At 41.3% G+C, this 27321-nt stretch overlaps 1 protein-coding gene across 2 annotated transcripts in view; it reads right to left on the bottom strand.

Moving 5' to 3' along the window:
• LOC126298906 (calcyphosin-like protein) overlaps window positions 1-27321 on the bottom strand; it is a 328934-nt gene that overhangs the window by 212566 nt on the left and 89047 nt on the right. The window contains exons 1-2 of one of the 2 annotated variants that reach the window (XM_049990448.1): window positions 25161-25216; window positions 12308-12461 (exon numbers count right to left, since the gene is read on the bottom strand). In XM_049990448.1, coding sequence (XP_049846405.1) covers window positions 12308-12461; window positions 25161-25194 — 188 coding nt within the window. In that variant the 5' untranslated portion in view covers window positions 25195-25216. Of the gene's footprint in view, window positions 1-12307; window positions 12462-25160; window positions 25217-27321 lie in introns of those variants that run through there. The other variant, XM_049990449.1, reaches the window with a different exon arrangement.

Raw genomic sequence — 27321 nt, 5'->3', positions numbered from 1 at the left:
ATGGCAAAGGTCCCGAGTTCGGGTCTCGAACCGGCACACAGTTTTAATCTGCCAGGAAGTTTCAACAACATTTGAGTCTGCATTATCCCTAACTGGCACTGTACGAGGGAGAGTTTGAATGCATCAGTTTAGGAAACTTATTCCATATCTAGTTGACGAATTCATTCATGACAGCAAGCTATGCGTAATATGACATTAAATGTGTGTACAGTGACTCTCTGAATTGATGCATTAATCAGACAATACCTATTACCATTTGACTTTTGAATACTTGACTTACATTTTTATGTGAGGCGAGAGAATTGTTAACTGGATGGCCACAACGCTGAAGGCAGTAAACAAATTTTCCAAAATGGCGTCACAGGGGACTAGGGAAACCGGGACAGTGCAGAGAAATGGACTTCCAACGACTGGAGACAGTGCTACCACTTCTATGTGTACGTTAGCCGTGTTTTAAAATGTAAAGTGCGTTGAGATGAGTCATTTGTATGACAATATTTGGCTGTTGTAGCCTTACGTTAACTTAGCTGCAACAGACAGCGATTCAGCGGTATGGCTGGAAATACCGCTGATGTTGCAGATTGTTATAGAAAATTTCTCGATTGGTTGGTAGTGTTGTCCACCAAGCGTGGAGAATATTTCGTGTTGTATGGCAAGATTTCTCTATGCCCTTGTCTGTAAACGCTTTCCTCTCGCTCTCAACTTTGTTTCCTACTTCTTTCACCAGCAGCCCTGTGGTTATCTGAGTGTAAACAGTATCGTTTTGCTTCTGTTCGAACGTTTGTGGGCGTACATATGGCCTGGGGCCCACGTAAAATACTGACCCGCAACGAACTACTGACGTCATGCTAGTTTCCTTGCCTGACGTATATTGTGAACGCTTGGCTGTGTCTGGGGGCAGGAAGGAAAATCAGTATGTGAATGAAAAGGTACCCCCTAAATCCTTTAACTTTGTTATATGCTATCGAAGACCTCGACTGTATTTAAAAGTGTAACTATGAAGTATTTAGTTAGTATGAAACAATAACTCACTTCCACCGGAGACGATCTATGCAACTCGTCAGACCTATACTGTCATGTGCTGTTACGCATACCACATGTTTTTTAACTCGTTCGCTGTGGTGTGTTTTTGCGTACAGAATGGAGAACGAAGGAGATAATTATGTATTTTATGAATGTGATCTATCTATGACCAGAGCTATGGGACGCAGAAAGTAATGTATGCAAAGATCGTATTCAACACACAGTTGGCAAGCCGTTGGCCAGGAATCACGCTTGATGAAGCATACAAAAAATTCCTAAGCCGCGAACCTATGCCAGATAAGTTACATAGCAAGAATGGAAGCGCATGTGGCTTTTCATCCATTTGACATGCATTTGATACCCCAAGTTTCAAAATATCTCGAGATGTACCAGAAACAGGAGCTGATAGTGTAAACCGTGGTGCGTAGTAAACCATGATGCGTAGTAAACAATAAAATAGAATGAAAATTCTATTCTTATTCCAAACTTGCTTTAGTGAAATCTTCCAATCCTTCTACAAAAGCATTGTATATTTCTGGTACCATGGCTGGTTCAAATGGCTCTGAGCACTATGCGACTTAACTTCTGAGGTCATCGGTCGCCTAGAACTTAGAACGAATTAAACCCACCCAACCCAACGACATCACACACATCCATGCCCGAGGCAGGATTCGAACCTGTGACCGTAGCGGTCGCTCGCCTCCAGACTGCAGCGCCTAGAACCGTACGGCCACTCCGGCCTGCCTGGTACCATGTTGCATACTGATAAATAATGAACTTTAAAGAGGTACATTGATCTTCTGTAGCTAAAAAGCAAACGGTGATCGACAAACGGGTTGTAACTGGTATTCGCTCTCTCACATAGGTATCATTTTCGCAGTTCTCGGACAAATTGCTTGTACAAGATATCAGAACCTGTGTTTATACATCCTGGTAAAATTCAGGAACAAGTGTGCATCCAGGATCAAATCAGTAGTTAAATTCTCCGAAGCATTCTGCTGACTTAAAAAACAAGGCATCCACAAAGCCTTAAGTCTCTTAGTCTTTCTAACTCGATTCCTTGTGTGATGTAAAATCAGTTATAGCTGCACTGACTTCCACTAGCTCCCGATCGTCCATTTTGTAGCAGTGGCCCCTTGTAAACACATCTGACCCTGAAATGCATTCCCCCAAACTGTACCTGGAGATAGTGGCCGGTAATGTTTTAATACATGTGACTGCAATACTTGTGCCCACAATGTTGTCAGACAACATTGTCGGAATATATTGACGACAATATGCAACTTTTATGACAGATGTAGACGTACGATACGACGTTATGGAATCCTCATAGAGCAATATGAGTGAAAACAGTAGTTTGAAATCAGGATAAACGACACTGTTGATTTGTTGAATATACAATCCATTTAAGAATAACGTTATCTGGATATTTCTAAACTGTGCTGCAAATCAGAGTAAATGGGAGATTCATAGATACACGAATCTGCAAGTGAACAAGAAATCAACTGAGTACTAGCGCACCACGCAGTTTTCTAGCCTCAGTATGGACTTTTTCTTTACACTTGAAGTTAACGCCGCAGTGGCAGCCATCAACGTCAACAGAGTTGCATCTAACACGGAAAACGAAAAATGTGACAAACAGTTGGTTTCAAAACCCAATTTTGTAATCTAATACAAAATTGAATTGCATAGACGTACATTAACAGATGTTGACAACGACGTGCCAGCTGCTGTGGCCGAGTGGTTCTAGGCGCTTCGGCCCGGAACCGCGCTGCTGCTACGGCCGCAGGTTCGAATCCTGCCTCGGGCATGGATGTCTGTGATGTCCTTAGGTTAGTTAGCCAGCCTGATTGAACGTATGCCTGCGAGAGTGGAAGCTGTCATCAAGACTTGAACCATTTTTTTTTAACAACTGCCCTCAAATTTGTATTATGTTACATAAGATTCGTCATATATAAAGATATACACCCATTCTCAGAGACAAAAATATAACAAAATTCAAAATGCGTACAAGATACCAAAAAAATCCTGTTATAAGCAGTGTTTCATTTTTAACTTCCTAATATTTAGGTGTGCTCCTTATATCTAACATATTTAACTCATATCGGCCTCCCATATTCTTTCTGAGGCGTATAGAGAGCAGAACTTGTATGACTGAGGGCTTTATTTTGAAGCTTCGTTTCTTCCATCTTCATTTGGGCTTTTAGTGGTTTCCCTTAATCACTTCAGGTGCATCCTGTGGCAGTCCTTTCCACAAGGCCTTGTCCAGTTACTTGCTCACATTTGTCCAGTTTTGTTAATGCTGCGCTTCTAATGTTCTCGACGTCGACTAAATGATTAGATCTCTTTTTGCATCTACGTCAGTGCAGACTGGTAGCGGCGCACCTCGCCAGCTCGATCCCAGTGCTTGGGAATTACACAGGCTGATCCTAGTCACTATTTTCTCTGTGATAAATGGTTCAAATGGCTCTGAGCACTATGGGACTTAACATCTATGGTCATCAGTCTCCTAGAACTTAGAACTACTTAAACCTAACTAACCTAAGGAAAACACACAACATCCAGCCATCACGAGGCAGAGAAAATCCCTGACCCCGCCGGGAATCGAACCCGGGATTCTCGGTGATAGCACCGGTTCTTAGCTTCGATCCAGAATTTACACTGTCCAGTCAATTAATGTCATACCTATCAAGAATCTGAATAGCCACCTTTTGCAGCGCGAACCGCCGCGAGACGTGCAGGAAGCTGTGGAAGGTACCGACGGGGATGTGGAACTATTCCGACACGCCGCTGTGACGCCGACACCAGTGGCGCGGCCAGCTGCGGTAGGCTTCTCAGCTGAAGATCCCTGGCGCGAACAGCCCGACATTAACTACCTGTCTCCAGCCCTGGTACACACTGAAGTCTCCGCGCCATAGTGTCGTAGCATCTCGATAGAAGAGAAAAAAGTAAATGGTGCAGCCCATTGATAAAGTGGGGTATAGTGTGACAATTCGGTTTCGACAGAATCGGAAACGCTGCAGTGGTGTCCATTTCACAAATGGGTTTCACTATTCTGTTGCGGATCCTCTAGCGGAGTGCTACGGTACTGTGGTGCTGGGATTTCAGTGTGTACAAGGACTGCGGACATTTACCTGCAGTCGACGGATTGCGCAGCAGTTCGAGGTTCGAGTCCTCACTCTGGCGTTTGTGTGTGTGAGTTATTCTTAGCATAAGTTACTTTACGTAGTGTGCAAATCTATGGACCAATGATCTCACCAGTTTGGTCCCTTAGGAATTCACACACATTTGAACATTCACCGGTAAACAAACAAAAAATTATTTATATAACTTTATTTTTTTGAGGTGATATTAAATTTTTCGACTACCTGGCGTATTTCGCGACCAACACCAGTGATTTTATTTATTATTATTAAGAGACAAACGGAATATTTGCAGGCGGACTATGTCGGGGAGCATTTAAGTACATATCCTTACCAGGCGATGATGGTCTGTCGACGACGCGGGGCAACTCACGTTGCGCGGGTGAGTTGTGGCAGTGAAAGAAAATGCGGCGAGAGCCACAGGGGTGAATAAAAAAATGGGAAACACGAAAAACACAACACACTACCACGCCTAATATGGTACAGGAAAACCGTTAGTATTCAATACTGCTTTCAGTCGCCTCAGAATGAATAAATACCTGTCCTGTGTGGTTTTCGAGGGAATCTTATACCAATGAAACGAATACCCTTAGCTGCATATAGGCGTTGATATAAATCAACGGAGACAGTTGAAAGTGTGTGCCCCGACTGGGATTCGAACCCGGGATCTCATGCTTACGTGGCAGATGCTCTATCCATTTTATTTATTTATTTATTTTTTTGATCGTTGTGTTTGATCGCTGCAGACGTCACATGACATCCGTTCAAGTTCGTTTGTTGATCCTTCCACTCAGTTTGTTTATTACAGAGGCGACTGCAGGGGCTTACCTCTGGCACACCTCCCGTGGGACCCACATTCGTAACATACTGTCCTGTACTATATTCATAGTGCCCCTGCCCATCATACTCATTACTCGCAGCTTTACTGCCGATTCCCGTAAGAGTTCGGGATCTGTTCGTGCATCCGCACAGGGGAAGATGGTCAAATGGTCGGTGAGCCTTAACTATGTACGAAGGGGGACCCAAAAATAACGGGAATTTCTTTCTAAAAAGTATGTACTTTATTGTTCAAAGTACTTACGGGCATTCAGCCAGGTTGAATTTTCGACAACTGCCGATATTTCGGCGGATGCACCCTCCGCCATTTTCAAGGCTTAACTGCAACGACCAGACGAAGTGCAGAAAACACGAGAGCTCGGTTCTGCGAGTCTAACAGAAAAGATAACACACACCTAAACAAAAGCCACCAAAGATGAACGAAGTCAGAGCTATCGATAGTAAGAAACTATGGACTGGTAGTTGAGGAAACGTTAACTCTGTCCCTATGTTTTTTAACAAGTGAAAGAGCAGCATTCCAGGCCGAGTTTAAACAAAAGCCTCCATCCCTATTCACAAGGTTGCTAGCCAATTTAATTTCAACAGACTCCTTAATCACACTATCCCAATAGCCGGACGTGCATGCTAATATCTCAGTATTATTATACCACATGGGGTGACCAGTGTCCAAACAATGTTCGGCAATAGCAGATTTGCTAGGCTGCTGTAGTCGCGTGTGCCGTTTATGTTCAATACACCTGTCCTCCACGGTCCTGATGGTCTGACCAATGTATTCCATGCCACAGCTAGAAGGAATGCGATAAACACCTGCCTTACGTAAACCAAGATCATCCTTAACAGACCCCAAAAGCGCTTTAATCTTAGATGGAGGTCGGAAAACACATTTCACATTGTATTTCCGTAAAATACGACCTATCTTGTTTGAAGTGCTTCCTATGTAGGGCAAAAAGGCAATAGATTTAGGAGTCAACTGAGAATTATCATCAGTCACCTGGCGCACAGTTGGTTGATATCGCAACGCCCGTTCCATCTGTCTTTCACTATACCCATTGTGGCGGAAGGTAGCCTCAAGATGGGCCAGCTCAGCAGGCAAAGTCTCAACGTCGGAGATGACATATTGCCCTGTGTACCAGGGTACGAAGTACCCCTTCACGTTGGGCCGGATGATGACAACTGTCCGCCTGCAGATACAAGTCAGTGTGAGTACGCTTCCTATAAACTGCATGTCCCAACGATCCATCCACCTTCCTCCTAACCAAAACGTCAAGAAAGGGAAGGCAACCATCCTCTTCCACCTCCATGGTAAAACGAATATTAGGGTGGATCGAGTTTAGATGTTCTAAAAAGGCATTCAAATTCTCCCTGCCATGCGGCCAAACAACAAAAGTATCGTCAACGTATCTGAAAAAACAGGTAGGTTTCAATGGCGCCGACTCCAATGCACGCTCCTCGAAGTCTTCCATGAACAGATTTGCAATCACAGGAGATAACGGGCTACCCATCGCAACTCCATCTGTCTGCTCGTAATACTGGTCATTGAATAAGAAATACGTGGACGTCAACACATGTCGAAACAAATTAGTTAGTTCCAATCCAAACTTCACTTCAATTAACCGCAACGAATCAGACAAAGGAACACGAGTAAAGAGCGAGACCACATCAAAACTTACTAACATATCAGAGTCATTCAACTGCATTCCCTCCAAACGCCGTAAGAAGTCAGCTGAGTTCTTAATATGATGTTCACAACGTCCAACTTGTGGGCTTAACATTGAAGCAAGGTGCTTAGCCACACGATATGTTGGAGCACCGATATTGCTGACTATGGGGCGGAGAGGGACCCCCTCCTTATGTAGTTTCGGTAGGCTTTTGTTTAGGTGTGTGTTATCTTTTCTGTTAGACTCGCAGAACCGAGCTCTCGTGTTTTCTGCACTTCGTCTGGTCGTTGCAGTTAAGCCTTGAAAATGCCGGAGGGTGCATCCGCCGAAATATCGGCAGTTGTCGAAAATTCAACCTGGCTGAATGCCCGTAAGTACTTTGAACATAGTTTACGCCAGGAGAAGCTCAGGTATGTACTTTATTGTTTTCAAATACAACTTTAATCTCCTTCAAAGTACTCTCCATTAGGATTAATACACTTGTCCAAATGTTCGTTCCAGTGTTCGAAGCACGTTTTAAATTCGCCCTCTTTGAACCTGCTAGCACTTTCATGAGATTGCGTTTTACGTCTTCCACATCCGCAAAACGCTTCCCTCTCAAGTCTCTTTTCATCCTCGGGAATAGGAAGAGGTCCAAGGGTGCTAAATCCGGCGAATAGGGCGCGTGGGTCAATGTAATGGTCTTCGTTGTGGCCCAAAACTGGCGAACGCTGAGAGCTGTGTGCGCGGGAGCGTTGTCGTGATGCAGGAGCCACACGCCAGAATCCCACAAAGCCAGACGTTTTCGCGACAAACTTCCGCGAAGCCGTTTCATAATCTCCAAATAGAATTATTGGTTTACTATCTGGTTTTCAGGGACAAATTCAGAGTGTACTATCCCTTTGATGTCAAAAAAAAAACAGATCAACATATTTTTCACATTCGATTTCACTTCTCAAGCTTTTTTTGGTCGAGCTGAGCCAGGTGACTTCCATTGTGATGACTGTTGTTTACTTTCTGGATCGTACCCATATCACCATGACTCATCAGCTGTAATGATTTTGTTAAAAAAATGTGGATCATCTTTGAATGCGTCCTCCATTTTGAGACAGGCTTGAACACGACGATCCCTTTGATCACCAGTAAGAAGCTTCGGCACGAATTTTACTACCACTCTTTGCATTCCCAAATAGATGGTCAAGATGCGCTGAACTGAGCTCCAGGACAACCTAGACATGTTCTCGAGTTGGTCGATTGTCCTGCGTCGATCTTCACTGATGAGATCATAGATTTTGTCGATGTTGTCTTCGCTTCGAGCAGTTGAAGGTCGACCGGAACGGAGCTGATTTTCAACCACCACTTCTCCCTTTTTAAACCGAGAAAACCATTCGTACACTTGCGTTTTACTAAGAGCGTGGTCTTTGTGGGCTGTCTGAATCATCGCAACAGTTTCTGCTGCGTTCTTGCCGAGCAAGAAACAAAACTTCACTGTCACACGTTGTTCGTAAGAACTAGCCATTTCCTCGTATCACGTCTGCACTGTACGCACACTCAAAGAACTGCCAAAGAAATCACACTTCTCACTGTTGGGTGACGCCGCGTGGCAGAATGACTCAGCAGAGCTCCTACTACAACCCCCTGGTGGTGTAACCTGCTACTACAAGTACACGATGTGCAGCATTACGATTCCGGTTACTTTTGGGTCCCCCCTCGTATATATGAAGATGGTATCTGTTCTTTCGGATATGTCCGAAAGAACAGATACCATCTTCATATATAATCTTATACCATTCTTCCTGCGAAATAGTGGCAAGTTCAGGTAACGATGACGGAGGTGGATAGCGACCAGGTACCCTTCTCTACAAAGCAGACCACAATGGCTTAATAATATTGGGATCTACTGGCTAGGAGAGATGTGATAATTCACTCTCTCTGTCACAAAGGCAGTCTTGGACGATGCGCACTGTTTGAATAGGGGCCCTGTCGACTTGGAACACGTCTTTGCCATTAGGAGACAATCATTGTACCATGATATGGGCTTGATCAGCCATAATGTTCACAGAAGCCTTGGCAATAACGCGACCTTGCAGAGTACCCATGGGACCTTGGAATACCACGATGTGGCTGCCCAAATCATCACCGAACTCCCACAATGTTTCACTCTTGGGGCCTAAACCCAGCCAGAAGTTGTAAACAGTGTGAAACAAAACTCATCCGACCAAATGACTTTCTTCCATTGCTCTATAGTCCAAGTTTTATGGTTTCGGCTCCAGGTTTTCTTCTTACAAGCATTCGCATCACTGATGAGTAGTTTTGGAATTCCAGCTCGCCCTGCAATTCCTGTTTATGGAGCTCCCTTCGTGTTGTTTTGGTGCTGACAGGGTTCGCGAGGGCAACGTTCAGTTCTGCAGTGATTTTTGCAGCTGTCGTCAGCTTATTTTTCGTCAAAAATCTCTTCATTGGCCGTCTCACCCTCACTCAAGGCACATTTTCATCCGCTTTGTGACTTAGCGGATGATGTTTTTGCCTCTATGCGATGTAAATCTTCGGTACTGTGGCCATTGAAATAGCAAACACTTCGTCTAACTTGGTTAGGTAAGAATCCACCAAACGAGCACCAACAATCTGCCCCTGTTTGAATTCGCTTAACTCCAACGTAGTGCACTCACAACTAAACACTGTTACCACACTGACACTTATAACGTGTTTGAGATACTGCACAGGTGCAGCTCGTGGTCAAATACAAGAGCACAGCCTGTACGCTTAGCTAACATCTACATTTATGTTCGCTGCACGGAGTGGCCCCGAGGTTTGAGGTGTCATGTCACGGACTGCGAGGCCCCTCCCGCAGGAGGTTCGAGTCATCCCTCGGGCATGGGTTTGTGTGTTTTTCTTAGCATACCTTACTTTAAGTAGTGTGTAAGTCTAGGGACCGATGACCTAAGCAGTTTGGTCCCTTAGGAATTCACACATTTTAACATTTTTTGCATTTGTGTTCAAGCATGCACTTCTCGCTGTGTTGCGTAATTTTTCTGCAGCCCCTGTACCTATTCCACTTTATCGGTAGTGACGCTCGGAAGAAAATCTTGAGCGACCAGCAAGCTGCTGCGAAGTGTCTCTCGTCAAGATTCGCATCGAAGTCTCTATTCTGACGTCTAGTTGAGAATTTCCTCACTGGAACGATCTCTTTCCTGCTGTTGTTCAAAGTTTTATGTTGCTATGTCCACGAATATAATTGGTCAGCTCGTGTGTTCTGCTTCTCGTCAATCGAGTAATTTTACAGTAACTTTCCACTGGGATTTCAATGTGTGTCAGGGCTGCGGATGTGTACTTCCAAACGAGGAAAAAATTATCTATCTTTATTTTTTTTTAGTTGATTATTAAAATTTTATGATACCTCTCGTACTCAAACAAAAGAAGGAACTGGATAAGCAGTTTGAAAAGTAGAGTGCTGTTGTGTTGCTAAGGCCGGTATTACACTGTCAACTTCCTTTGTCAAAGATTTAATCAAAGGTGTGATCAAATATTCTGTCAAATATATTTGACAACGATCTTTGACGTAGCGCTAGAAGGGGTATTACACTGTCATCATATTTCTCATCAAAGTTCAAGATGGCTGACAACAACAACTTGTTATTAACCGCAGCAGTTGCATGTACCACAATCGTATCGTGTGCACATGCCGAAGAAAAGCGGGGGAGAAAAAGAAATATACCTGGGCGAAGCCATGGGTTTTACGACAACACGATAAAAGCATTCAACAAAACTTGTTACATGAGCTTATAGTGGAGGACGTCAAGTCGTACATCAATTGCACATTTCTGTATGTGCTCAGTGAAGTGGATCCTCATATCACAAAGCACAATATTCACTTAAGAACTTCTACATCTGCGGAAGACAGGCTCACTGTAACACTCCGATTTCTTGTTACAGGAGAGGGTTAGGTAAGGTTACGTTAGGTTATGTCAGGTCAGGTCAGGTCTCCAATCTTCTTAATCTATTTTTGTATTCAGGGTGCCTCACGTTTTAAAGCGCCTCATCAGCTCCATACATCTCTATTAATTCTGTAGTCGTCGGCACACACCAATTGTATTTACCCTCAATGTTTATAAAAACAGTACAGACGACAGAACGCTGCTGCGATGCTAGCGCTCCACGTGGTAACATGTCACATTGCAGTGAACAGAAGACAAGTGACTTCTTTGATCAAATCTACAGCGAGACCCTAGATTTGATCAAATATTGGATGACATTTGACAAAGTTCCCTATTCACCATCAAATATCTTTGACAAAGATATTTGATAGTGTAATACCGGCCTAACGCCTACATAATGGCCGATTCTCAAACTATTATCACGTAACACCTTCGGTAATTTGTATTAATTGTTTGCTAAAAGTGTCAATGGTTATTTCGTAATTAGGCTAATTTTTTCAGTTCTTCTGTGATTATTTCGAAACTTATCTCCAATTTCTTCCACCGTTTTTAGCTTACAGAAAGTCTCCTCAGTTTACTTCTGTTCTTATTTATTAAAAAGAAGGCGAATTCGAAGAGTCTTAGGTATGTTCGGTGATTTTGCACAGCCTTTTAAAATATGTAAATAATTACAAAAATTTACGATACACAGGTTGCTGTCAGTATATATGTAACACTTGTTTTATATCTTACCGTGTAACGCATCATTCACGCTGAAATTTACTACATTAACGCAGTTATTTCGTAACTAGTCTTCTTTTTATCTTCCCCTCGTTTTACCTTATAGTAAGAGACATCAGTGTATTTCTATTCTTATTCATTAAAATGAAGACAGTATCTTAAAGCCTCAGACATGTTCGGTAACTTTGCACTGGCTTTTCATAATATGTGTAGAAGAACGAAAATGTACGATGCACAGTTTCTTCTCAGTATGGTTATAATGTTTGTTCAAAATCTTCAAATGTTTATGCAGAGTTCATCGGTCTCTAGACTTACACACTACTTAAACTAACCTATGCTAAGAACAACACACACCCATGTCCGAGGGAGGGCTCGAACCTTCGGCGGGACGGGTCGCGCAGTCAGTGGCATGGCGGCTCTAACCGCGCGTCCACTCCGCGCTGCAATGTTTGTTTGTAATCTATTACTGTGTAAGGCGTCATTCATGCCGAAATGTACTCATTAACTGTCCTAAACGTCTGAATTTTTTTTAAATTTTTTAAAATTTCGTTATATATGGAATAAAAGTGTTACATTGATTTAATGTACTCATCTATGACTGTCGCACATGACAAGTGACTGTACGAATTTTTTTCCCACCACATCCTTGTTTTTTTATGTTAGTTTCACACAGCGTTGACAAATTGTGTTTTGCGGCCCCAGATATAGGTCAGTTCATCATATTTTGTTGTTGTTTCTACTATCCAGAGATAAGTGTTCGTAATATCACACTTCTGTAATACCATTATTGTTATCGCCTTTTTGTTCCAGCCTAGACCTGAAGATGATCTGCTGCGTAGATTGTAACCGATTGTCGGTAAATAAAGAGTTGTGACCCATACGGTGTTGGTCTATTAAGAGAAAGCCAATATGAAGGATGTAAAATGAAGATGACGATGGGAGATTGAGGAAGAGGTAAGGGATGTAAAGGACGGCACTCGAAAGAGAAGAGCAAGAGGCCCCAGCGCTGTACCTGCCGAGGCCGAGGATTCCCGTGGTGCCCCTGGAGAGGCAGAGTAGGCGCAGCTTGTCCACGGGGTCCTTTGCGGCCGACAACTGCCGCCGCGCTTTGTTCACCATGTCCGCCTCTTGGCGGGAGTTGGCTGACTGCGGACGGTTCCACATCCCTGCAACACGTGCCAACAACCTTAGCAGTCAAAACCGAAAATTCGACAAGCAGATTAACAGACACACTTTTGATATATTGGAGACCGTTACAAAAGCAAAAGACAACTACACTCTAATACATCTAGAAACCACTTTGGATCTTATCTAAGAAGCTTGGTTCAAGATTGCCAATACTCTACGCTCTGGTGCACTCGCTCTTATGAATTTTGCTGGTGAATATTAGTCTCCTGTATGGGAAAACAGCGCTCTCACAACAATGATTGATGAGCAGCTCAATGAATCGGACTATATTCGTCCAATATTTGAGAATGAAAGCACTTAGTGACTTGCAATAAACTTTACACGTAATTAAAAACCTTCAGAAAACTTTTTATTGCTGACACTCCCCTCCAAAAAATACGAGAAAGGGAAAAGTTTACCCCTAACTACATTTCCGCCATTCATGCAATAAAACTGCTGCATCAGCCATGACGTTTTAATTTATTACTTCTTAATCACTAACTGTATTTGCGACACGTTTTGCAGACGGTATCCGCATATACAACTTAATGTACCTGCAAAATTATATCACTATGCGACACACAGTTCAGGAGATACCACGCCATAAACACTGACAAGGAGCCCCTTGAGTGCGAGATCGCGAAGGGACAATGATATTCGACACCCGCATTTCGTCTACCATGGCACCGTAACCGCAGTATTGAATGCTAATGCCAACAGCGCTGGGGGAGGGGGGGGGGGAAGGGGGGGTGCACCGGCGTACCTGCCCGGGCGGCAATTTCAGAGGCGCCAAATTCATATTACTGAAGAATTTAAAAAAACGGCTAGCATCCAGCGCACGTTGGTCTGTCGATTATTCATATGATTTTGAAACGCATCCCTGTTGGTTTTTGAACATTTTTGAACACATTCTAAGTTGATTTCTTCACAAGCTGATTTTTGAATGAGTGCATAATGTACGTGCTGTCTCTGCCAGGGGAATTCCCGTCGCATCTAGAAACAAAAAACTTTCCCACAGACAAAAGGGGACGGTCTATACCAGCTGAGCCGAATAAACCGGAACGGGTGGATACCAATCGCTGTTTGTTTATGTGGTTGATTGGGTGTGCGAATGATCAGCGTTGTTATAATTATTAGTGAAATCCATGGATTCAGACTGCTAGAGTGGGAATAAACGGCTAACAGAAATAAGAAATAAGTAAGATTACATGTGATCTTCTCGGTGTATGCAAGAAAATGAAATTTTGACAGAATTTTTTTGCCAAATCGCTACACTACTAAGGGCCAGTTATACAGTTCCCGCTCAACAGCCGCGTAAGTTCAGTTGTCGTAAGTGCACAAATACATAATAATGCCTAACCGGGGAATAAACGAGGGTAATTCTGGGAGGGTTAGTGAAGTTAACCGGAGAATAATTTTTGACAATGGCAGGAATAGTTACAGAATTCGTGATGACAAGATTGTTTGTTAGAAAGTGGAAAGAGAAGAAACGAGGACATCACATAAATTATATCGAAGAAAAAGACGATTCCAAATTATATAAAAATTTCGTAATACTACTTTTCGATCTCATGCTTGAGAAACTGTCTTACAAACCCTTTCAGAAGTGCAGAGTAACAGATATTACTTTTGTATGTAAAAGATTTGTAATGCTTTAATTTCAATTGTTATACGAGGCACAAAATATGGAATTAGCTAATTCTCACTGGGATAAACACATTGAAGATGAACTGTCGCGAATAGAGGCCAATCGTCGGGAAAAGTAGCCATCTTGGACATTTTTCCCGACATGTAGTGTGGTCAGTTTTTCCGATCGGACGCCATGTCTGTATCAGTGGTTAACACGAGAAACAATACAACAGAAGGAAACGACAGTGACTTACATTTGGAAGCCAAAAGACATTGAGTGAGCCGCGATAACGCAAAAAAATGAAACAAGTAAAGTAATATGAGTGACTTACTTTCATCAAACGATCGGAAAACCTAAACGTTTTCACAGAAAGACAACGGAGCAAGCTTCCTTTGTCAACTCACTGACGATAATAATGGTGTCGGTTACACCTAGTTTGGCCATTTCTCGGCAGGAAGCAGCACTGTTGAAGACATAAAGAGTGGCCACTTTTCCCAACTTGGCCATTTTACCTTCTTTCCCCTACACTACCTGTATTTCCCAATAGCATATCCTTTCGATAAACGCTTAGGGATAGCCACAAAACCCCACTGATATCGATTTCAAGTTTTAGTCTCATTTCGGTATCTAGTTTTGTGGAAGATCAATGCCTTTTAGGAGCGCTTTAAACTCTTGACACTTTGTTGCTATAGGCTCAGCAGTTGAGTACAGTAACAGGGTTTCATTAGTCTCCTCTGTGATTGCTCTTCTTTGTATCTTAAACCAATACCTCCAAGTCTCTTACAGCAGTCATTATCTGGACTGGATGGGAAGTCGCCTTCCATTTAATTTTATTCAACGCTGATATTGATAGTTCCACTTGACCGTTGGTATTCGTCTATGTGCTCTGCTGGAAACCTTCACGCACTATTGGAATGTGTCTCGACTTACACCCAGACCCACCGTACTTCCTTTGTCTCGAAAATAGGTAAATTTTCTTTCACGACATTATACCTCCTATCTTCACATCGACGTCGCAGCAGGAGTAAGATGTACGACGAACAAATTGCCGTAGTGATTCTCGTCGAACCGCAACAATATTTTGCCTTCACGTGTTATTGATTAACAGAAGTGTCCAAAGTAAAGTGAAACAAATAATGTAGGTCACTGCCGCGAGCTATATAGCGTGCATAAAGAAAGTACGTCGCGTCCTTCGTGAGCGACAGAAGGGACAGACAAACGCGACACCTTTACACGACAAAACACATCTGTAGGTGTAGCTAGGTGAGCGAAGTCCGTGGCGATGACTGTCTTCCTCTACAACCGACGACGCGTTAACTCAAACTGTATGAATCTTGTCGCCGTAGCAGGTGCGACTCCAACAACAACTAGTGTGTGTGCTAGACAGTGAACAGTATGTTGATCCATTTCCTCGAAACAGTAACGGAACGAGCGAAAGGAAAACTATACGAGATGCATTTCTGTCTGCCTGTCAAAAAAATCTCAAACGGCTTGGTATCACGTAAAATTAGTCGATGGAACAAAATCGTCTGCACAGGTTCACATTGACCAAGACTGCACTGGAACTGAAGATGATCAAATGAAAGCTGAAATACTAAATCGAAGAAGGCCATAACGTAGTTCAGAATTCGACAGTCACACAGACGTGAAAATCTCAGATATGGATACATGCGAGCCCGGAAATGAAAATTAGTTCAAGTAGCTCGATAAAGGCCACTGTATCTGACGGTATTCCTGTTAAATTCTACACTATCTGATCAATAGTATCGGGACACCTATTATTGCACATTGATGTGTTTTATATCCACCCTTAGCCCTTTATGACGGCTTGAACTCTGTTGGGGACACTTACAATGAGGTGTCTGAATATCTAGGGAGGAATGGCAGCCTATTCTTTCTCAAAGTCGAAACCGGAGAAGGTAACAATGTTAGTCAATAGGGTCTGGAGAGAAATAGACGTCTAATTCATCCCAAAGGCGGTCCATAGGGTTCAGGTCTGGACTCTGGGCAGACCAATCTGTCTCAGGAATTTTGTTGTCCACAAGCAATTGCCTTACAAAATCTGCCTTATGATAAGGTGTATTGTCATGCTCATACAATCAATCTTCGTGTCGAAACTGTTCCCCTACTGTACGCTTACACAATGGTGTCAACCACCTTAACCACAAAAAGGATCTCCATACCGCAACAGCTCTTCGTCTGTAGTTCACTGTTGGCATTGCAGATAATGGCAGGTAACGTTCTCAAGGAATCCACCAAGCCCAAACTGTTCCATCGGATTGCCATTTGGTACAGCGTAATTTATCACTCCAAATCTCGCTTCCTGTCATCCACTGTCGAGTGGCGACTGCAGAAATGTGTAGTTTATGAGGAACAGATCGACCAATGTACCTCATTCTTTTTAACTGCCTACACACAGTCACTGTTCTAGCTGGGTTGCTGGTAGCACTTTGGAACTCACGAGTGGTTCCTTTTGGTGATTTCATACAACTTGTTATAGCCACCCACCGCAATACTCGACGTTCCCTGTCCGTTAGTGCATAAGGTCCGGCTGGTCTAGGTTTAGCTACGGTTGCTCTTCCGCGCATCCACTTCACAGTCACATCACCAGCTTTAGGAGGGCTAAAATATCTCTGGTGGATCTGTTACTTAGGTGACGTCAAATGACTAGCCCACGTTCGAAGTCATTGAGCTCTCCTGGCCGATCCATTCTGGTGTTACTGCTTCTCTGCTGACAACAAATGCCCCCTGACTGCTTTTTAGACCTGCAGGTCCACCTCTCGTGACATCTAGTGGACATTTCTGCATTACTTGGAGCGTTCGGATACTGCACTGAAAATATGTTTTGTGAAAAAAATTGCATGATGGACGTTTGACATTTCCACTCTTCAATTGTTTTTAGGCCTAATTTCGTTGGAATAATTATTACTTAAAATACGTTTGCATTTTACAGACCTAAATAAAAATGCCCTCTGAAGATGGCACAAAGATACTGAAACATGTTCGAGCATTAAAAAGAACAGTTGTTTGCGTACTAGAAGGCTTAAATTCTCGTGATTGATATATATTTTTGATAGGAAGTCTTCTTTCTCGTAACATACGTGCTCGGTTATTCTGTGTTAATGTATTCTACTAGCTAGAGATTGTGAAAAAATTATAGAAGAGTTTTGGACGTCAAGGAGCATGACATCAAGTATTCAGATAGTGTACGTCGACTATGCGGGAGATATAGTCCCACTTCCTGCAACAGTGCATCATAAGTCACTGCAACGACTCCGGGTTTCATGCCATGTGACTGGGCAAAGTAGCAGAATATTCAAATCTCTAAGATGATTTTCAGGTTTATGGGCCTATCTCACTGACGTCCATGTATGGTAGGGTGATGGGACGTATTTTGTGCTTGTGTATGGTGATTTTTCTGGAATGATCCGGTCGTGTGATACGCAACTTTCTGCATTCGTTCTTGAGATCCAGAAGACAGTAAACAGAGATCTCAGGTTGATGCCACGCCCCTTGACGTCCAAAAATCTTCTATAAATTTTTTCACAATCTCTAGCTAGTAGAATACATTAATACAGAATAACCGAGCACGTATGTTACGAGAATGAAGACTTCCTAACAAAAATATGTACCAATAACGGGAATTCAAGCCTCCTAGTAGACAAACAACTGTTCTTTTTACTGCTCGAACATGTTTCAGTATCTTTTGGGCCATCATCAGTGGGCATTTTTATTCATGTCTGTAAAATGCAAACATATTTTAAGTAATAATTATTGCAACGAAATTAGGCCTAAAAACAACTCAAGAGTGGAAATGTCAAACGTCCTTCATGTTATTTTTTTTCACAAAACACATTTTCAGTGCAGCTGTATTCTCGGTACTCTGTTGAATGTCTTTATATCTGTTCCAACTGTCAAATCATAGAGAAAATGTTTCAAAGATTCATTACTAAATGGTGCATGGTCTTTCTGCCAAGCAAAGCTTCCCTCAGGAGTTACAAGTGTCATTTGTCGAGGTCTCCTCCGTTTAATTGATGCGTACTTTGTGCGTTAAGCAGTGTGCATGTAAGCTTTTGTTTGTATCAATAAAACATCATTACAATAAAAGGAGATAATTTGAGTTTCAGAAATAGCATAAAAAGCAAAAAGCAGTATTATCGAAGTATCTCACACTCATCCATATCAAGCAGCTATTAAAATGTCTTGCTCTGAAACAGAAGAATGAAAAAATATCCATGTGTCCAAAAGAGGAGGGAATTCCATGGTTGATGTATGCCATCTCGTACTTCATCTGAAAGACCACCCATGTTTATGCTGAAAAACAGAAAGACCTATTGCAGATGTTACCATATCTACCTCAAGAGTAGAGCGAGTTCTACGGTAAACTTTGCATACGGTCCCACAAATGGTATTCTATAAGAAAAAGAAGTCAATACTAAAAGACTTTTTGCTTACCTTAATTTTACTAGTCTCCTGTAAAAATCTGAACGATATCAGACACGGTTTTTGTTGACTTCAGTTCTGATAGTTAAAACATTACTGCTATATTTCTGTACTTGTATTATAAGTTCTCTGGTGTGGCACCTAGAACCTTATTAATACGTAATTTATTTTCTAATTTGTCTCATTATTTTTCCACTGATGAGGTGAGTAGCGTAATTCCGTGGAATCAGAATATCTTCTCCACTACTTTTGGATAGAGATAAGTTATGTACAAAAAGAGATACAGTGCTTATTGATTCTCCTGGTGGTTGTGATATTTAGCACTTAGAATGTATAACATTACCACTCTTCAGTTTATGTCAGTTGTGATTATTACCCCTACTTTCTAGAAAGTTAAGTTCTATAGAACCTTCTTCGCATTACTATATAGCTCGCCATCTGCTACGAAATGATGTCATTGTGAGTTTGTTTGGCGAGCTTAACAAATTACTTTATCTATAAATGTAATTTTGTTACCCGAAAATACTTCGTCACTATATTTTGCCGTTATTTACAGCTACTCTCGTAGTATCTATCTCATAACACAAATGTGAGATTAAGAGAATAACTAGTCAAAAATATGTGATCTCCTTTGCCTAGTTACTGGAATAATTCACCATCGTGAAATATACAGGAGTATACGTGCGAAGCGATGTAAAGTGGAATGAACACATATGCAATTTAGCAAGGGATGATGGCAGTTGTGAGACTTAATTTTATTTGAAGAATCCCTAGGAACTATAATTCGCGACCTAAAGAGACCGCATGTGAAATCCTCGATCGATCAATTCTTGAGTAGTTGGACCGTCTCGTACCCTTACTAAGTTGTATTCATAGATGAGACAAAAAAAAAAAAAAACAAAGAAGAACTGCGCCCTTCGTTTAGTCACCGTGAGAGTGTCACGGAAATGCTCAACAACTATTTTTGTGAGATTCCAGGGATCTACGTTCGAAAACGAGCCCTCTGAAACGAAACATATCCCGTTTGACCTCTCTCATTACACAGGCTAATACATGAGACTGAAATTTAATATCGACTAAATGTGCTACGTGCTGTCACCGTTGCTCACATGGACATTTATTGATTTATTTTCCTGTTGTCCATTAATATCTGTTAGTTACACAACACACTTTCATGTGTACGATAAAAGTAAATAAAGTTAGTAATCAGGCTAAGATTATTTGGAAAGCGCATCGTATTTACAGCTTTACGTATAATAAAATTAACAGTTCGATTCTAACATCTAATTTTTTAAAAAATCTGGTACACTTACGCTTATAAAGAAATGCTGATCATGGGAGACAATTGGTACAAACAGTGCGTCACATCTACATCTACATCTGTACTTCACAAGCCACCTTACGGTGCCTGGCGCAGTGTACTTTGTGCACACTGTCATTTCCGTCTTTTCTGTTCCACTCGCGTATGGTTCGGGGCGAGAGCGATTACTACTAAGCCTCCGTGTGAGCTCGAATCTCTCTAATTTTATCTACATGGTCTTTTCACGAGACATGCGTAGGAGGAATCAATATATTGGTTGACTCTTCGAGGAATGTACATTCTCGGTACTTTAACAGTTGGCCATAACTTAGATGAAGAATGCCTCTCCTGCAGCGTCTGCCACTGGAGTTGGCTGAGTATCTCAGTGACGCTTTCGCGCTTACTAAATGAATCTGTTACGAAACGTGCTGCTCTTCTCTGTCCCATTAGTTCCATCTGATACGGATCCCATACTGATAAGCAATATTCAAGGATTGGTCGAACGAATGTTTTGTAAGCTACTTCCTTTGTCGATGAACTACATTTCCTTATGATCCTACCAATGAATATGTCTGGCACATGCCTCACTCGCGATTATTTTTATATGGTCGTTCTAGTTCAAATCGCTTCGTAAGCATACTCATACATATTTTAAGGATGCGACTGCTTCCAGTCACTTCTGAAATCTTGTAATCGTACATTAAGGGGTATTTCTGTCTATGTATTCGCAATACGTTATATTTGTTTATGTTGAAAGTCAATTGCCACTCCCTGCACGAATCGTTGATCTTCTGTAAGTCTTCCTGCATTTCGCTACAATTTTATACAGCCGCGACTTGTTTGAATACAGCTGCATTGTCTGCAAAAGCTCATGGAACCTCCGACTTTATCTACTAGGTAATTTATGTATACTGTAAAAAGGAATGGCCCTATAATACTCGCGTGAGACTTTTACGTCTGAGGACTTCTCTCCGTTCAGAATGACATAAGCTCCATGGTACAGTGGCACAACGGTGAAAGCAGATAATTGTTGTGATCGTGCAGAGAGTACGGAACTTAAAACGCCTGGCCTTCCAGACTCTTAGAGCAGTTCGAAAAAGGTGGAGCGTGCTAGGGGCAGTGGCGCAGCTATCGATCGCCCGTTGCATGCAGAGTGCGAAAGTGAGTGTAGACATTGGGAGTTCAACGACCGTGCTACGGTGAAATCACGAGAGTAAAACCAAATTATATCGTCCAGCTAAAAGTCCACATAAAAAAGTCAGCTCATATGTAGTAGATGGGTTATAGATCTGTCTACTAAACACGAGGTGGCCGAAATAAAATGTTTCTAAAAGTGCTGTTTATCTTGTAGAAAATAACAATTATAGCTCCTCCTTTGCAACTAATTTTTAGTATAGTTTTTAACCAAATATTTTTCATTTGACGAGCTTAGGTGTATTCAGTCAACGGTCTTTGTAGACCACTGAAGACATTTAATACAATAACGTGGAACATGTTTGGTTAAAAATAATTAAAAAATTCATTTGCAAACGACGAGAAGCAGTAAATTCTTATCTTCAAGAGAAAAAAGATTTTAAATAGCAGCTGAGGAAGAATGGTTGCAGATATTGAGAATATAATGTCCTAAAAGTGTATTCGGCATTTCGTAACAATTTAATGATACTTTTCGAAGAATAAGTGAGATGTTTAGCGCATGGTCACATTTTTTAATACAGTTTCAGATTATCAAGTGCCAAATAACATTAAGGGCTACAGAAGAATATTTTGTCAAAAACAAATATCAGTTTTTCAGGTCATTATAGCTTCGCGCTTGTTTAACATGGACAAGCGGAACACATCGTCCTTACTTGTAACTGGGAGTATTTTTGCTCTCTGATTGTAAGACTCTGTCATATACGTATAACGATTCTTATAGCTAAAAACAAAAAATCTCGGAGTGGGGGCTGTCTAAATCATCTGTCTCCGAAAGACATTGACGCTCCGAGACGTCCATACACTGCGCTTTCGCTATAACTAGTGTAAAGTGCTATCATATGCGTTCAGAATTTTCTGAAAAATCCTAATCAACTGTCATTACAACCGGTAAATCCGCGATTCTAAAAGAATCGGACTCCCATGTACAAAACAGCTTCAAACGTCTGATTACTTTGCAAATTAGTTAATGTTTTAAATATTTGACGTTAAGTAGGTAAGCGAAAAAATGTATAGAAAAGATTTAAAATTATACTTACAATTTATTGGAAATTGCTAAGTTGTCTCGCTATAAATCACTTGATGTATATAGCCTGGGTAATCTCCGCTCCATTTTAAGCCAAAGGACGTGTTTCATGCATCGGAATGTTTATAACGTTTGGTCTCCTGAACAATGTCTCGAGCAATGATATAATTTTGCAAGTCTTATGTCGATACTGCGTGCAAAATATGTTGCGTTTAGTCTCTGAAGCAAAGAAGTAATAAATTAAAACGTCATGCCTGGAGCTGAAGTCTGACTGCATGAACAGTAAAAATGTAGCTAGCGATAAACGTTTTTCCTTTCATGATTTTGTGGGGGGTGTCAGCGATAAAAGGTTTCGTAAGGAAGTGGAATTAAGTGTAAAGTTCGATGGAAGCCGCTAAGTGTTCTCATTCTCCAATACTAAATGAGTATAATCTTAGTATTTCCGCATGGCCACTTACGCTGCCTCAAGACAAACATACCATAACGTTTTTTTACTTTAATACTTGTCTTGTTGCTTGAAACGTTTTACACCTTTTAATGAGTAGGTTGTGACAACATTCAAAATTTTTAAATTCGGTCAATAATTACGCGAAGTATACAAATCAAGTTTTTTCTGGCCCTGGATTCCGTTAGACAAGCAACCTGCCCTTGGACTTGGTTCCGAGATAGTCGAATAGAACTAGAAATTAATAGCCGAACGGAGACACGAAATCGAGACGCGGTATTAGCTAGTCTTAGTTCCGTGGCTTAGTTACGTCGTGAAAGGAAGTGAAAGCTATCATCACTCAGAACGGTCGCGGTACTCGACAGTGTTACTGCACATGGTTCTATTGAAGATTGTGTGTCCTTGCCTTCCAGTGATATGAAAACTGCATCATCCAGCCGTTATGCAACTCGATTTTTTTTAACACACACAAAACATTGTCAAAACGTTACCAGAAAAAGACCAAACAGGACTCGAACCCCAGACATTAGGAAATGTGGTTTGCCTTACACGCACAGCCACCAAACCACACACAACAATGGAACAGAAATGTTTAATTTGATGTCAGTCAGAGGATATATCATAAAAAGATTTGACGTCCCAACGACAACGACATCATTAGAGATGGGGTTCATGCTCGGTATGCACAAGGACGGCAAAGGAAATCGATCGTGTTCTTTTCAAGAGTGTCATCCTGGCATTTGTCTTAAGCGATTTATGGAAGCACTGGATGGCTTGAAGGGGATTTGAGTCCCGCTCTCCACAACGCCAATCCAATGTCTCAACCAGCGCACCAGCTCGCTTGGTGGGTTTCGTAGTAGAAGGAGCGGTGATACACAGAGGCCTAAGACATAAAACAAGCGATTAGAGAATGAGGAATCTATTTACATTTTTAATATTAGTTACCCGTATCCATGCGATAAATGAAATGCAGCTAGTATCAAATTAAGAAAACTACCATTCGGAGCGGTTCCACAGCTGACGTTAATTCCAAAATAAATCAGCCGTCGAAGTAATGGAAGCGAATTCATCCTGAGTGAGGTGAAATCATATCCATTGGAACTGGAAAAAAGCTTTGGACAAACGTCGACTCTTTACCTAAATGAGGAACACAACAGTACGAAACAGTTAGTTTCGGGAAAATGAAAGCCTTGCCTGAAGCTACAGCAGATATGTCAGATGTTACTAATGCAAGAAACGAGAGTATATGCCTCTGTCCACCCTCTCTCTCTCTCTCTCTCTCTCTCTCTCTCTCTCTCTCTCTCACTCGCACACACACACACACACACACACACACACACACACACACACACACACACACGTCCAGAAACGTACCGTATCTGTTCTACGACGGTTTCAATTCAGATGTTTAACTCATCAGCTTCTGCTTGAGGAACTGAATTAGGCGTGACGCAGTAAAATTTTTAGATAACAATTCGAAAGAAAACGTAACGAATCATCCATTTATCACTGATGCACAATTGTTTGCATTAACACTTGAACATCACGTTCTATGCGTAAAGTATGGTTGATTCGGAATAATGTAAACAGACAGTGTTTAAGTGTTAATGCAAACAAGTGTGCTTAAGTGATAAATGAGTGGTTCATTGTGTTTCCTTTCGAATTGTTATGTAATAATTTTATTGTGTGATTCCCTCATTTAATTCCTCAAGCAGACGTGGATTAGTTAAACATCTGAAATGAAGCCGTCGTAGAGCGGAATCGGTACGTTTCTGGACGTGAGTTCCTATTCAAAATATTATGTACTCACTCCCCTCTACAAATCCTAAAGGTTTGTAACGGAAATTTCGGAACATCATGTATACACTAAACTTATAAAAATACGTCTCGAGCACGTGTGCATCTCTACCTGTTTACACGGTTATATACAGACAACAAAAAAGAAAAATAAACTCATTTGGCTGCTGCTATGTGTATTCTTACTTTTCAACACAGTTCTTACTGTTACTATCTGCATACAAAAGGAGCTACAAAATGATAACCACAGTTGCCACGTTATTTTAACGGTATTTATCCGTCTCATACAGTGGCAGCTTTCAACAGTGAACGCTGTACCATAAAAAGTGCTGTTTATGACGCTACAGTGAAAATGTTGAAGTGTGAACAGGTGACAATAAGACAGAACTTATAGAAATAAAATAATATTTCTCTAGCAGCAATGGATAATTTTTGAGAATGCAATCAGATTAACATGTGATGACGGTAAAACGCTAATAAATTCAATTTTTGCTGTACTTTCACCCAGAATCTAATCCTAGATCTTGATATGCATGAGAATAAATCTGCATGAAACAGCAAAAAGTTGTTTTGCTTGATGTAACTAACATTTCATTAATTAAATTCTATCGTTCATGTTTGTCACGTGGACTTCGTCTCGATAGTCAATTTCCCTAGCAATGAAACGATGCACGGCAACGTATCAAGTTTATCGACGTAAGCTGTTCTCATGGGCACTGGGTGTTGTTTAATTCCTGTTAGATATGCGGCACAACAGTAAACAGCAGAATTCATACGTGGTAGCTCCAAACTGATACAGAGCTAGTCACACCACCAAAGCGAAGAGCCATGCAACACTACTGTTGTCGACAACACAAGCACTTACTGTGAGAGGTAACCTTCCATTTTTTCCTGAACATTGCGAGCTGCTGCCTCCCGTCATGCCAGTAACACCTCGGCTAGACTGACCGTTCGTTCAACCCCCGCGTCTTTATATAAAGCCCTGCAATCGATAAAAGCGCACAAGAACAGGGCTATGCACTTGGCGATTAGTGCGTGTGAGTACTGATACGGGATGCCCATTAAAACGTTTGTTGATATTAATCTGCGCAGAGTGTACCATGGGTAACATCTCACAAACGTGTCTGTAAAGTTATTGACGTCCGGCAGCGTTTATATAGCCTTTGTGCTACATTATATTTCCGCTCAGTTTCTCCTAAAGTATGATTAAGACGCAGTAGACGAAACTAATAACTGCGAGGGGCGTTTTAAACTGTCGTAGTGAATGAACGAACCATGCAATGTTCCGTAATAAAAGGTACGAGCTCTAGGACTGACACAAGCGACATTCATTGTGAAACACCAACAGATAGGAACATAGAACATTATAGGAGACATATGCCGCAAGATACAGCAATGGTATTATTACCGTGTTCTCCACCAAATTACCAGATTTTGGAATAATGATGAAGCTCTAAATACAACTACCTGCTTTCGACCTCTGAATATCACCTGTCAGGCTGACAAAAAGTGTGCTTTCGTCCTTATTTCCGAGATATAAATGTTCCGATTATCAATTACTTACGATGAAAAATAGATAACATAATATAATCATCGCTTCTACGTACAATGTCCATATTCTGGTGAGGGCCCATTTACGCTGTACGTATCTCTTCCAGAGAGTGAATATTACATGTTAAGCGATTGGCTGCTATATTCTTTCTGTTGCGTTGTTGTTGTTGTTGTTGTTGTTGTGTTCTTCAGTCCGAAGAATGACTTGACGCCGCTCTCCACGTTACTCTATCCAGAGCAAGCCTCTTCCTCTTTCATCTCCGAATAGCTACTGCAACCTACGTCCTATTGAGCCTGCTTACTGTATTCATCTCTTGGGCTCCCTCTACAATCCCCCCCCCCCTTCTCCCAGTTCCCTCCAATACTAAAAGGTGATCCCTTGATGTCTCAGACTGTGCCCTAGCAACCAATTTCTTTTTTTTGGGGGGGGGGGGGGCAAAATATGCCCCAATTCAAAAATCACAGTGTGAGTCCCACGGGGTTCAATCTTGTGTGTACTCCTATTCCTTTTATATGTGAATGACCTCCCACTTAATATTCAATAAACAGAATTGCTTCGTTTTGCAGAAGATATTAGTGTTACAATAAATCCCATTAAGGAGAAGGCAACAGAAGAGATGGTAAATGATATTTTCCAAACAATTATAAAGTGATTCTCAGAAAATGGACTGTCACTAAATTTTGGAAAAAACACATCAGTCATATCAACATTTGACGTAGCAATTGAGCAGGAGTCACTAAATAGCGTAGAATGCTCCAAATTTTGGGTGTACATATTAAAGAAAACTTGAAGTGGAAGAAGTATACAACAGAGATTCTCAAACAATTAAATTCAGCTACTTTTGCTCTTCGTATAATTGTTAATCTTGGAAACAGACGAATCAACCTTCTTCAGTATATTGCATATTTCCACCCAGTAATGCCTTGTGGAGTTATTTTCTGGGTTAACTCACCACCCAGAAAGAAAGTGTCGATTACATAAAAATGAGCAGTAAGAATAATATATGGTGTTCACCCACAGACGTCATTTATGTACCTCTTCAGGAACTAGGAATTTTAACTGTGCCGTCACAGTGCATATATTTGCTAATGAAATTCGTCATAAATAATCCACCATTTTTTGAAAAGAACATTTATTACCCATTCTTAAAGCAGTCAGTGGCTCAGAAAGAAGTTTAGTATGCAGCAACAAAAATCTTTGATCATTTTTCCCAATAATAATAAAAAATCTCTAAATGCCTGACAGGTAGTTAAGTAAGTTTTAAATTAAACTTAAAATCACTTCTCCTGAAATTCGCCTTCTATTTCATTGATGAATTTCTACTTAAAAACTGATAGCCAGTTAAAAAAACTGTTAAGTGTAGTTTCATTAGTAAGACTAAAAAAAATGTGTTCATTAATGTTAACACTAATCATGTATACATATCCTGTAAACTGAGTCATTCCACTTCATTTAGATAAAAGAATCGTTCAAA

This window comes from Schistocerca gregaria, chromosome X (assembly GCF_023897955.1).
Source record: "Schistocerca gregaria isolate iqSchGreg1 chromosome X, iqSchGreg1.2, whole genome shotgun sequence".
Lineage (NCBI taxonomy): Eukaryota > Metazoa > Arthropoda > Insecta > Orthoptera > Acrididae > Schistocerca > Schistocerca gregaria.
This window is presented reverse-complemented; position numbering and strand designations above follow the sequence as displayed.